The sequence below is a fragment of the Oreochromis niloticus genome, linkage group LG2 (assembly GCF_001858045.2).
Source record: "Oreochromis niloticus isolate F11D_XX linkage group LG2, O_niloticus_UMD_NMBU, whole genome shotgun sequence".
NCBI classification, from domain to species: Eukaryota; Metazoa; Chordata; class Actinopteri; order Cichliformes; family Cichlidae; genus Oreochromis; species Oreochromis niloticus.
Window position 1 is genome coordinate 22,697,685 of NC_031966.2, and position 11,871 is coordinate 22,709,555.

The window sequence follows — 11,871 nt, forward strand, 5'->3', positions numbered from 1 at the left end:
AGTCCTGTTTACAAGGGAAGCTATGATTAATGATTTATGAGAGATGTGCCAAAAACCCCAATACGCCTACAATGTATTTTAAGTTTTGAGAACTAGGCTTGATTTGAGTTTTTAAGCGTGTAAAAGGAACAAAGGCCAACAATAGACTGGCAACCTGTCCAGAGTGCATCCTGTCTATTAGCCAAGGGCAGCTGAGCTAGACTCCACTGCCCCCTTATCCTGAATTGTATAAGACATGTGCAATTTGAGAATTTTGGTTAAGAAAAATAAATAAAGCAAAACCTCTTTCAGTTCTACTTATCTTCTATTTTATTATGGTAGGAACAAATAATAATGATCTATTCTTTAACAGGTCTTAACATTAGCTAGAAACAGCCCTCACTGCTGAAATTTAACAAAAATAAAGTTAAACTGCAGAAGCAGTGTGTGAAAACCTAAGCATGCTCCATGATTCAGTAGCTTGTAGAGCCAGCAGTAAGTAGTTTTCTGTATGACTTCATCTGTTTCTCACGTCACTGTAAAAGAATTTTGGCCCACTCTTCTTTTCAGCATTGCTTCAGTTCATTGAGGTTTGCAGGCGTTCATTTATGCACGGCTCTTTTAAGGTCCCACCACAGCATTTCAGTCAGGCTGAGGTTTGGACTTTTACTGGGCTGTTGCAACAACTCAATTCTTTACTTTTCAGTCATTCTGTTGTAGATTTACTGCTGTGCTTAGTCAACTATAGCTGCTGCACAGTCAGACTCACATTTGACTCTAGAATACTTTGGATTGCTTTAACATTTAACATGCTAACTGAGACCTGTGAAGTCTGAGATGTAGCTCTTGATGGGCTTCATTGCAGTTTCTCAGAACACTGATTGATGGGCAGCAACAGTCATTTCCATTCAATTATTATATACATATTGATTTATTCTTTTTATTTACTCGCTCAGCTGCAAAGGAGGAATCATGAAAGAAATCTTCTGCTACAAAGGTTTTAGACTTTGTTCACAGCTATAAAGCTACAAGGAAAGAATCACAGTGACAAATGAGTCCTGAAATGTATATGTGGACATGTGAGTGCTGCTTTAAGACATACTGAGAAGGGAGAAAGAAATAGTAAATCTATCCTTTCGACACGGAGCCTTGTGAAGTTCCCTTGCCAAAATTAGTAGGCTCCTCATTCATGATGGGAAAGGAAAGATAACCGGACAGTTGCATGTAAATATCTCAAAGAATTTCCAGTTTATGAAGGTAATCTTATAGCAACATTTATAGCTGAACTCCTTGCTTACAGCTTTAATATTAGAGCTGTAATAAACTGCACAGCTGTTGCAAGCAGCTATCTGACTCAGATGTGCGCCTGTCTGGGTTACTCACTGCGTGTGTGTAATGCTTGCAACCTGTGCAGCTGGTGCACACACACACACTCACACACACACACACGGCTCTTTAAACCTGAGACCACCAAACGCAGCAGATTCTCCCCCTCTCCTTCATGGTGTCCTATCATTCGGTGTCATTTCTATTTAGGGCTCCTCCGCTGTTCCTCGTTTCCTCTCTAACGCTCAGATAGAAGCAGCGGCAGTTAACTCCTGCACACCATATCGGAGGGAAAAAAACCCCACCGGGAGGACCAAGGGAATACAGTACGTGATCGAGAGAGGAATGTAGAGCTGGATTCACCACAGGGACACCACACCACTGGGATTTTATGTGTGGCTTTACGCTTCCTTCCTTATACTCCCTAGAGGTGATCTGTGGAGGACTATGCGTGACCATACAAACAGATAGAGCAACGGAACGGCTTTGATTTGGCTCATGGATACACTCAGCCTCCCTGGTCCATCCACTTCGAACTCGGATAACGAGTCCCCTGAACATACTCCAGCCCCAGATTCCTCCCGCCACACCACCCACACTGGTGGGCAGAGCGGGCTCGGTGGCCTGGGATATGGGATCAGGGTGGCGTGGCACCACCTGAGGCCCTTCATCCCCTTCTTTCTCATCAGTTCCATGGTGGTAGCTCTCGTCTACCTGATGCAAGCCATCATCTACGGGGGGCCTTTCAAAGACCCGCTCTTCTTTGTCAAATTTAATGAGCGCTGGCCCCGACCGACTCCACCACAAGTGGACACAACGTCATCTACCAAGTTTTTTGGTCTGATCGCCCCCTCGTCATTTGAGGAAGTCCATGTTGACGTGCACAGAGACAACGGCACAACGTGAACTGGAATGTAGAAAAACAGGACTCCAGGGGGACCACACGTTGCTCTTGGATTAAAAGAGCACATACTAATATTTGAGTAGGAGACATTTCCCTGCCGGTCCTCTGTCCATCTTAAAATAAAATATAATGGATGAAATTTTTCTTCCAGCAGCTGAATCAGGTTCCTTTAAAATCAATTTAAATATTCAGTGTGCTCCAGCTTTTGTTTCTCTTATGAAACAAATAAAAGTGAAAAAATATCCAATTTTTAAACTGCAATGATTTTTACAACTTTTGGAAGATTTTGTTATTGCACTGAAGGTTCTTGCATGGCCCTCAAAATGTATAAATCACTACCAGTTTTATACATTTTTTTTTAAAGCAGAAACTTTGTCTGTCTGATGTGTAGAGTGAAGCACTTATGATCTTAAATGTTTGGCCTGGTTTTCTCTCTGCACTGAACAGCAAATGTACTTTTCCTGTATGTTAAATAAAGTGTCAGTTGTCCAAGGTGGAAAAGTCAAACAGTGATGTTCCAGCGTCGCAGTCCTGTAGTCTCCTTTTTCCTGATTTGTGTTACTATCCCAGCTCTACGCAAACACTGTCCAGGAAGCACTTAGAGGGAATTTATTACTCCAAAGAATGTAACGTTTGAACAAAACCAGCTTGAATTGTCTTACTTGGGCTGCTGAAGCCCCATTTTGACCTCATCTCAAGGGCTGAGTTAAGTTTTTTAGACAAAGTAAAAGGTGTAAATTTTGTCCCCCATCACCTTCAGTATTTCACAGCTGAAAATGCTTTATAGACTTGAAAAAAAAAATCTATCCTTTAACCTTCCAGTGGAGTTAATGTACTTTTCCACCTCTCACCACTAAAATCCAGCTCCTCTGTTCATAAGTAGAAAATATTCGTGATTCCCTCCCTGGGTGTTTCCCCTATAAATGCATCTCTTGTGCTCATTACTCATTGCTATCACTATATATAAATATACGGTTAGAGAGCAAGAGATGTAGGATTACATCCTACTTCACAAGCTACTGGTGGATAAAAATAATTTTATATTAATATACATACTAGCCAAGGTCCCTCATAAAAATTGTTTATCTCACATTAGACTGTGACAAAGTTGAGTGGTAACTATTAACTGTTATTTATTGTGTCTCTGTGCCATTTTAAAATGTCATGTAATGTGATAACAACTGAACAAATCCATGTGCTGAAGAGTGTAATCAGCTGTGGTTGAATTGTATTATTATTATTATTATTATTATTATTATCATCATTATTATTATTATTATTATTGTTATTATTACCGAAAAAAGTGTGGCAAAAAACACAGACATAAATGCATAATAATAATAATACTAATAATAAAGCAGTTAACTCAACGCATTAAACTATAATACAATATAATTTAACTATAATTTAACTTTTGATGGATGTACCATTTGCTATTACTATGCTATTTGAAAAAACTACTTTTAGTTATGATAATTAAACTAAACTGTGTATAAAATGAAATAGTCTTGTACTTCTATCTATCTATCTATCTATCTATCTATCTATCTATCTATCTATCTATCTATCTATCTATCTATCTCTTTCACTAGTTTCTGGTGCATTTTGACGAAGACGGAGGTGCTAGCAGTGAATGCTCTCTCTTGTAATGTGGTTGTGTATCTTTGGCCGGCTGTCTTTTTTAGGGGGGGGGGGTGGCTGTGGCGTCTGTGCGGTGACGCTGCCGCCCCTAGCGGCGAAGCGGAAGACTGCACCGTTTCCTCTGATGACAACGTTGACCTGCGGCTGACCTCACTAAAATTAGGACAAGAAACAGCCCAATAAAATGCTGTCCGTTAAAAATATTTTGTGAAGTATTTTTTTTTTTAAAGAAACGCTTTTATTTTCTGACTCGGTAGTGGCTCTGTAGAGAGTTTTGAGGCCCACAGACGGTGAGTAAACCAGGTGTCTGTCACATGCCCGCCTTTCACAGCAGCTTTAATTAGCAAGCCGGGAGAGTGTGGTTAAAACAGACTAGCTATGCTGGAAGGTGATGTTAGAACAGACGTTTTGTGGTCTGTAACATGTTAACTAAGCTAGTACAACTCTTTTCTCTGTGTAGTCTGTTTGAAGTTCACTGCTAGCTAGTCCTCTGATACTAACCAGCGCGCGGGCTTTGAGCTGGCCCCACATGACTCGAGTTTAAATGTGCTCAAAGACTATTTATTGCTGCAGAAAATATTTAAGATTGCCCATGAATCCACACTATACATTATAGTAACTATAAAGCTGCTGATAAAGGAGAAAGAAAGCTCGACCTCAAGAATCTCTGTTTTAATGTGTAAAAATGTCAAACTTCTACACTCTAAAAGTGTTTTTGTCCACAATATCGAAGCATTTATTGTGTTAATTTCCAGGCCAGCAGGGATATTTTCTTCACACTCCACACACATGTCACCTTCCATTTCCTCTCCTCTCTGCTCCTCTTCTGAAGTGGATGGGGAAATGTGGTGCTACCAAAAACCGGGGTTTGATACCCTCCTCCTCACTGAGCTGCAGAGACAACAACAGTGCAGCCAGTTCTGTGACACTCTGCTTAAGGCAGAAGGTATGAGACACACATACACAAAAAACCCAAAACAAAATTTTGCATGTGTTTGTTTTGCTTTTAAAGTTTTTCTTTTTGTCATTTCTCCCTGTCTTGCAGGGGTGTCTATACCCGCACACAGCTGTATTCTATCAGCTATCAGCCCCCACATCTCCTCCGCTCTGTCCTCCACACCGACTCCCGCTGCGGGGCAGAGTCGCCTCTTGGAGTTTCGGGCTCTGGGTGCCTGCACCTTGCTCCACTTGGTCAGGCTTCTGTACTCTGGAGAGATGGCTGGGGAGGGCGAGAGAGAGAAGCAACAGGCTATTTCTGCTGCGGCTAAGCTGGGCATCCATGGGCTGGTGGAGGTGACGAAACGGGAGTGTAAAAGCAGGGATGGGGTTGCGCAGTGCGCCGAGATAGGAGTGCAGACGGAGCCTCTGATGTCTGAGAGTGAGGGGAGACCGGGCAGGTGGAGGAGAGAGGTGAGGGATGGGAGCACTTTTCTGTGGAAAGAGATTATGTCAGATGGCGGGAAGGACGTGTGTACTCAAACAGATGAGCTGGAGTTAAACACAGCTCCACCTGCTCACCCAGCAGTATCGTTTGAGACCATCGATATGAGTGCTCTTCAGAGTATACAGCACACAGACCCCCTTCTTGTTCCCCCTCAGATTGTCCCTGTGTCTGTCGTCTACCCTCAAAATGAACTAACACCTCAGCTGTCCTCTGCTCCCTTAGGTTCTATATCTGAAGCTGAAAGCACATCTGTTGCTGTTGTGACCCAGCCGTACACATCTGTCCCCCCATCCCTCCCTCATTTTATGAGCCAGACAACCATCTGTAATGCCGACCCCCAGAGCGGATGGGCTGACCAAGATGTCGCAGTGGCTGAAGAATGGGAGGAAGAGCAGTTTAAACAGTTTCAAGGCAACATCCCAGGATTCATCAGCTACTTCCTGAACCCTGACAGTGAGGAGGAGCCCCGCAGGGGGAGAGCAGGCCGCAGGCGAAGGTCTGGGGTTGGAGGTGCCAGGAGAGCCGAGACAGGCAAGGAGAAGCCCGGGCGACCACGAGCAGGAGGGAGAGGGCGTGGTCGGGGAGGGTTAACTCAAATGGTGCAGGAGGTGGGGGTGAGCAGGTTGCAGAAGTTGTTCTTGCTCAGGTGGGGCATGAGGACGCCCAGGACCGGTCAGGGAGGCGGAGCTGCTGGGAGGAAGTTGTGCCTGCAGACCAGAGAGGTTGTGAAAAAGGGTGGACACTGTGAGAGGAGAAGAGGGCGTGGCATAGCGTGGGCATTAAGCCAAGTTGGAGATGTGCTGCGGTCTGGTGAGGTCGGAGGAAGCACCACTCAGCGTGGAAGGAAAAATACAGGGCAACAGTTTGAACAGGTAAGCGATCAGTGTCCTGTTTGTGGCATCTATAAAGTGTCAAAAGCTGTAATTAAATATTAAATGAAAACAGGCTCTGGAAGCTAAAAAAACTAAACCTTTGAGGGTTTTTAGACCCAAAAATGAGGATTCAGATTTAAAACAGGATGTTACATTTGTTGCTACTTTCAAACATTATGACTTATGTCCTTGTTTGCAGGGCAGTCGTCCTGTGAGGCCGCGAAGGTCCAGAGCCAAAACAGCAACATCGACTTCCTTTTTTCCCACACCTATGCAGTTTACCAATGCACATACTGTATCTACCTCCAGCCACTCCTTCCAGGCTTCTCCATCTCCCCACCTGCCATCACCTGCAGCCTCCTATGCGTCTCCACCATCCTGCCTTCCTGTCCCAGCCCCACCACCTCATGAAGAGCAGCCTGAGCAGATCGATCGTCTTCTGGAGGAAGTGATGATGGGACTCGACATTTTACCAAACAACAAAGGCAGCGCTTCACATGCTCAGCATCCCCTTCCAGCAGGTAGCAACACTGGCGCCTCTGCCTCTTCTGAAATCACCTCATCCCAAAACAAACCGCAGAGCCTGACTTCTGAGCTCCGTGAATCCACTGAGGTTGCTGCTGTTGCAGGAGCAGCTGGTCGCTCCAGTCCTACAAATGGTGTGGTGCCAGTTCTAGATCAGCCGTGCGAGGGAGAGCTGGGTGACATGCTGGACCAATTCCTCCAGTCGTTTGAGCAGCATGTTGAAAGCTGTCGTGCAAGAGAGGAGATGGAGACGAGTGGTGTGAGCTCCACAGAGACCTGCCAACCTCACACTCTCATGAACACTTACAAAAAAAACAAAGATCACACTACAACCCCCTACATTCCTCAACTACAAAAGAGCACCCACAGAATTGAGTGCTCTCAAACACCTGAGCTGCACATTGATGAAAATGAGTCTCAGGAGAGCCGCTCACAGTCACGCAAAGCCCACGCTGGCCGCACCGTTTCCCCCAAACGCATAGAGGAAACCAGACCGACTTCAAAACGACAGAACAAAAGAAGACTAAAGCCTTATCTGTTCTCACTAGAGAAGAAGAGGGTGAAGGTGAGGAAGCCAGACGATGCGGTGAACAGAAACACTCATGCCAGAAAAGAGAAGCAGCTAAAGCAGATTCCTGTGGTGAACCTGGAGAGGAGAGACCTGCTGCCGGCCAAAGTGGCAACGCCGGGACACATCTGTCAGAATCTGGAAGGCAAGGTAGGAAATATTTCAAATAACTAACTGGCAGATTGTTTGATTTTGCCGTCTGGCACCTGCTAAGTAAGTAAATAATAACAGTAATTAAATATGTAAGTAAACGGTATTTTTATAGCACATTTAAAACCAAAAAGGTTGTATTACTATTTCCATTGTCTATCCGAGGGAGATTATCCAAATTATTAAACAGTGATTATTGTTTGGGAGGTTTTTAACCTGTGTTTTAATAAAAGGAGTTAATGAGCCCAGATTATCCTTCAACCTGTCAGTTTATAGTGGATGGCCAAATAATATTTCCTCTGGTTTGGATTTGTTTAACTCTAAGAAACTGTGGGACATGCAAAATGTACTCACTGAGCCTTCTTATGGGTCAGTGATCTTCCTGATTCCAAGGTAAATATAGTTGTTAATCATCTGCAAAGCGATGAAAAGAAATGTGCTGGTGAGTAATATGACCTAGACAGAGCATAATAAAGAAAACAAATAGGCCCCTAGATAGATCCCTGTGGAACTCCAAATGTCAAAGCTGCTGATGCAGACGAGTATTTTCCAGTGTAAATCAAACTTATCTTAAATTTAATATAAGATTCAAACCAGTTAAGACCCAAAGCCTCAACTCCTGCATAATGCTTTGCTTGTTTAAGACCGGCTATACTACTGCATGCTTAAAAAACACAGAACCTTTAGCAGAAGCTAGGTTTGCATTTATAATGAACTAGTAAGTTTAAACTTTAATTGTATATTATTTGGACATAGACCTTAAAAAAGCTGTAAAAATCCCTACAGATTCTACCAGATACAACCAAATTGCATCTTTCTTTTTTTTTTTCATAGCTTTTGCCTCCATGTAGTCCAGTTAGCCTGTTCTTTTTAACTAATGATGAGCAATGTTTGAAAATGTTATGTTCATCTTTTGAACAAGACGCCGGCACACCGATGACTTCTTAAACATCATATCGATTGACTGAAACTGTAAAAGTTCTGTAAGCATAAATATCCCTTACAGTCTTAATTGAGCTCAAAGTTATCACCCAACCGGTTTTCCACGGGTAATCTCTCTCTTAGTTAAAAATCATATGTTAATCTTGATAGAGGCTATTAATGGAGTGCTTTACTGCTAATGAAAGTATCACCAGGACTTATCTTACCCGTGAGAATCTTCTTGGAGACCACACCCCCAAGTTTTCTGTTAAATCCACGGGATACTTCCTCTCAGCAAAACATGATAAAATCTTTATATTAAGATCAGTCAAACCATTTATTCTTTATGTACTGTATGTTTGTATATAATTTATGTCCATCCATCCATCCATCCTCATCCGCTTATAATTTATGTGCATATGTTTTTTCAGGGTCCTGAAGAAACAAAAAACATATCATCTATAGGGAAAAATCCCCATGGTGGCTTCTTGAAGATCTACCCGATCAGGAGCCGGTTAAGGGAACCACAAATCCCGGTGAGAATGAGGCTTTTTTCTTTCTTTCTTTCTTTCTTTTTTTACTAGATTAAAGAGCTCATCTGTCTTTAGATTTAAAGGAATGAGCGCAGTAAGTCAGTGAGGCTTTATGGATGAACCATCAACTGATCAACTTATCCAGAGCGTGTGAGACTCCGTGATTACCAGAGGGTGTGTCCCAAAGACTGCTACTTTGAGCCAGTTTGTGACAACTGCTACCGTTTGAATGCTGACAGATATTTAAAGTTACCAGACTGTGATTTTTTTCCCACTCAGCCATAAAAGGCTCAGCGGTGCATCTACTAAAAGTCTCGGACGAGTACGGATTTTGTAACCTCGACCTCACAATCAAGGTCATAGGTCAAGTTTTCTGAAAATCTTGTGAATGCAGTCAGTTAAGAAGGAAAGCTTTATACCGTAGTTTGCATCTAATAGGAGGCTGAGGGGTAGCACTGCTTTCAGTATTTTCCATGTTTAGACTTGTTTTGTACTTTTATAGTTTATTAAGGTGAATCTGTTTTACAGGATGCTTTACTCTTCCTTCAGGAGCCACTTACAGCCAAACGCCTACCCTCAGCTGTTCAGTCAGGACGCAGACGTAGGGGCAGACCCAGGAAAAATGACCCTCTCAGTTCATCTAACAGAGAGTGTTCAAAACCACCCATTCTGGCACAGCCTGCAGATTTCTGTGTTGCAGATGAACAACTTGAGAAAAACCAGGAGAGACATGAGGAGGAGTTGGCTGTACAGCCACACGAAGAGGTGGGGGGGCCTACGAGGAGGGGACAGAAGAGGGGAGCAGAGTCAGACGAGAATACGAGTGATAACTCCACCGTGGCCAAGAGGGCTTGCTTTGAGACACCGACACAGCCACCCGCCTCTGAACCTGCAGACTTTACCTCTAAACTAGGAGCCACAGATCCTGAGGAGATAATCGATGTAGAGACTGTTTCTCTGACCGGAGACTGTTTACAGGAAGAAAAAGAAAATCTCCTGTGGAGTGAACTCAGACTAGCTGAGGGAAGTCTGACAGATGAGGAAGTGCAGAGCAGCGCTGATGAGATCATCGATGTGGATGGAGACGACGAAAACATGGAGATGAAAGAAGAGATTCACTGCCAGAGCAGAACAGCGCCGACTGTGTTTGCTGACCTGCAGCCTTCTGTTTCACCCTCACAGTCTGCAAATGGAAGCTGGGACGTTGTCAAAGATGAGGTCATCGATGTGATTGGAGGCTCCAGTCCCGTCCCTGAACCGGTGACCATCACGTGGACAGAGTCTTCAGAAGGTGAGGAAGAAGGAGGAGAGCAGGACGTTGATGTAGTCGGAGAACACAAAGACAGCGCTTCATCAGTGATCTTCACCGCTGTGATTAAAGACCTTGTCAAGAGAAACGTTCAGACTGAGGTGCACTTTCATTAATACCGCTAATGCCCCCTTCTTTTCTGTTCATGTGATTTCTTACATTGTTTCATTTAACTGCGTCTATTTCAGGGCTGGTGACAAATGGTCGACGTAGATGTTCATAAATGTTTGTCTTCTCTCTGTATTGTGCTCACGTCCACGTGCAACAATGCTGACAATCACACCAAGGATGTTTGTTTTGCTATTCCACCGACGTTTAGGATAAACTGAGCAATATGTGTCATTTGTTTCAAGCAGTGAGGAAAGACCTGCATCTGTGAGCTTAATCAGAACAAAAGGACGTGTGTTTGTGTGAAGATGTTTAGTTTTAAGCTCTTCAGCTGAGTATATAGAGACAGCTGGGATTGTTCTTATTTGAAGAATTTTATGTGTGTTACAAGTTTAATATTACTCATTTGTAACTGTTAAGCAAAGTTTTTTTAAACTGAAGTGTTGGAAATACATTTAAAAAAATCAGGTTTTTGTATGTAAAAGAAATGAAGCGTGTTTTATTAGTTGTACATATGACAGTAACCGTGCATTATGCCTTAGTCACGCTTCAGCTGAAAATCTACATCGCAACTTAATCTTCCACGGCGATCAGAGTCGACCTGACCTGTAGTTGCATTTCTCCAGAGCTGCACGTCAGGTTACGTTGTAAGTTACGACGTAGATTTCCCGCTGAAGCAGAACTCAGTTAGTTGTAAATATGATTGGTCACATATATACATGTATGTCAGCTTCTGTTCCAGAAAACTTTCAGCATTCCTTGTTTTTATGTCCGTTTTCGTTTGCTAATGTTCCCCGTGGCACTTTTGGTTCCAGGATCTGTTTCCTGTAATAAAGATTTTTCTGTGATGCTTGTAACCTTATTACTGCGCAAGTGGATCTGAAACAACAAACAACAACAAAAGCCTCAAAACACCAAGTTTTTTAGCTTCCGATCAGCCAGAGCAATAGTTCTTCAGTCTTTCTGAAGGTCATTCAAGGTTTTTCTTTGGATACTTCTTTACTTAAATCCATTAAAAAATGCCACAAATTGCGAATTCATAAAAAACACAGTTTGACAGACATAAAGTCAAAGTGTTTCCTAGGTTAAAGCTCTTATAATGAAAGCTGTTCTCTGGTCAGACAACTCAAAACTCTATTTGAAAAAAAAAAAAAAAAAATTCTTGAAAAACATGCCTCATCCAAAAGAGGAAAAGGAACATACAGCTTGTTATCAGCACTCAGTTTAAGAGCCTGCGTCATCAGTGCCTATGGAATTGGCAGCTTTGCACATCTGGAAAGGCACCATCAGTGGTGGAGGGTATATAAAAATTTTAAAGTAACATATACTCCCATCTGAACATCTTTTCCAAAAAAAAAGAATTGCATGTTTGAGCAAATCAATGCTAAATCACATACTGCATATATTAAAACAGCGTGGCTTCACAGTAGAAGAGTCTGGGAGCTGAACTGTCCTGCCTGCAGTCCAGACCTTTCACCATCTGAACACATTTGGCATACGATAAAGAAGACGAAGGACTGTCGAGCTGCTAGAATCCTCTTTCAGACAAGAACAACATTTCACTCCCAAAAGTCCAGCAACTGCTCTCCTC

General features: G+C 42.9%; 1 protein-coding gene across 4 annotated transcripts; it reads left to right on the plus strand.

Moving 5' to 3' along the window:
* The first annotated feature begins 3,894 nt into the window (after nt 1–3,894).
* On the plus strand, nt 3,895–11,128 carry LOC102076123 (uncharacterized). Of its 4 annotated transcripts, XM_005467625.3 has the most exons (7): nt 3,896–4,140; nt 4,606–4,796; nt 4,896–6,166; nt 6,366–7,409; nt 8,762–8,866; nt 9,392–10,273; nt 10,361–11,128. In XM_005467625.3, exons 2-7 carry the CDS (start codon nt 4,640–4,642, stop codon nt 10,367–10,369), a joined length of 3,468 nt encoding a protein of 1,155 aa, XP_005467682.1. In that variant the 5' UTR covers nt 3,896–4,140; nt 4,606–4,639; the 3' UTR covers nt 10,370–11,128. The 4 variants fall into 4 exon arrangements, with proteins under 4 accessions (XP_005467683.1, XP_005467682.1, XP_005467681.1 ...); XM_005467626.3 differs by having other exon boundaries at nt 3,895–4,140; nt 9,413–11,128; XM_005467624.3 differs by having other exon boundaries at nt 9,392–11,128.
* The last annotated feature ends 743 nt before the right edge of the window (nt 11,129–11,871 follow it).

Coding starts and splice junctions, on each gene's coding strand:
- LOC102076123 (XM_005467624.3), top strand. CDS start 4,640: ATGTCACCTTCCATTTCCTCTCCTCTCTGCTCCTCTTCTGAAGTGGAT. Junction 6,167..6,365: donor CAGGGCAACAGTTTGAACAG/GTAAGCGATCAG, acceptor CCTTGTTTGCAG/GGCAGTCGTCCTGTGAGGCC. Junction 8,867..9,391: donor TAAGGGAACCACAAATCCCG/GTGAGAATGAGG, acceptor TCTGTTTTACAG/GATGCTTTACTCTTCCTTCA.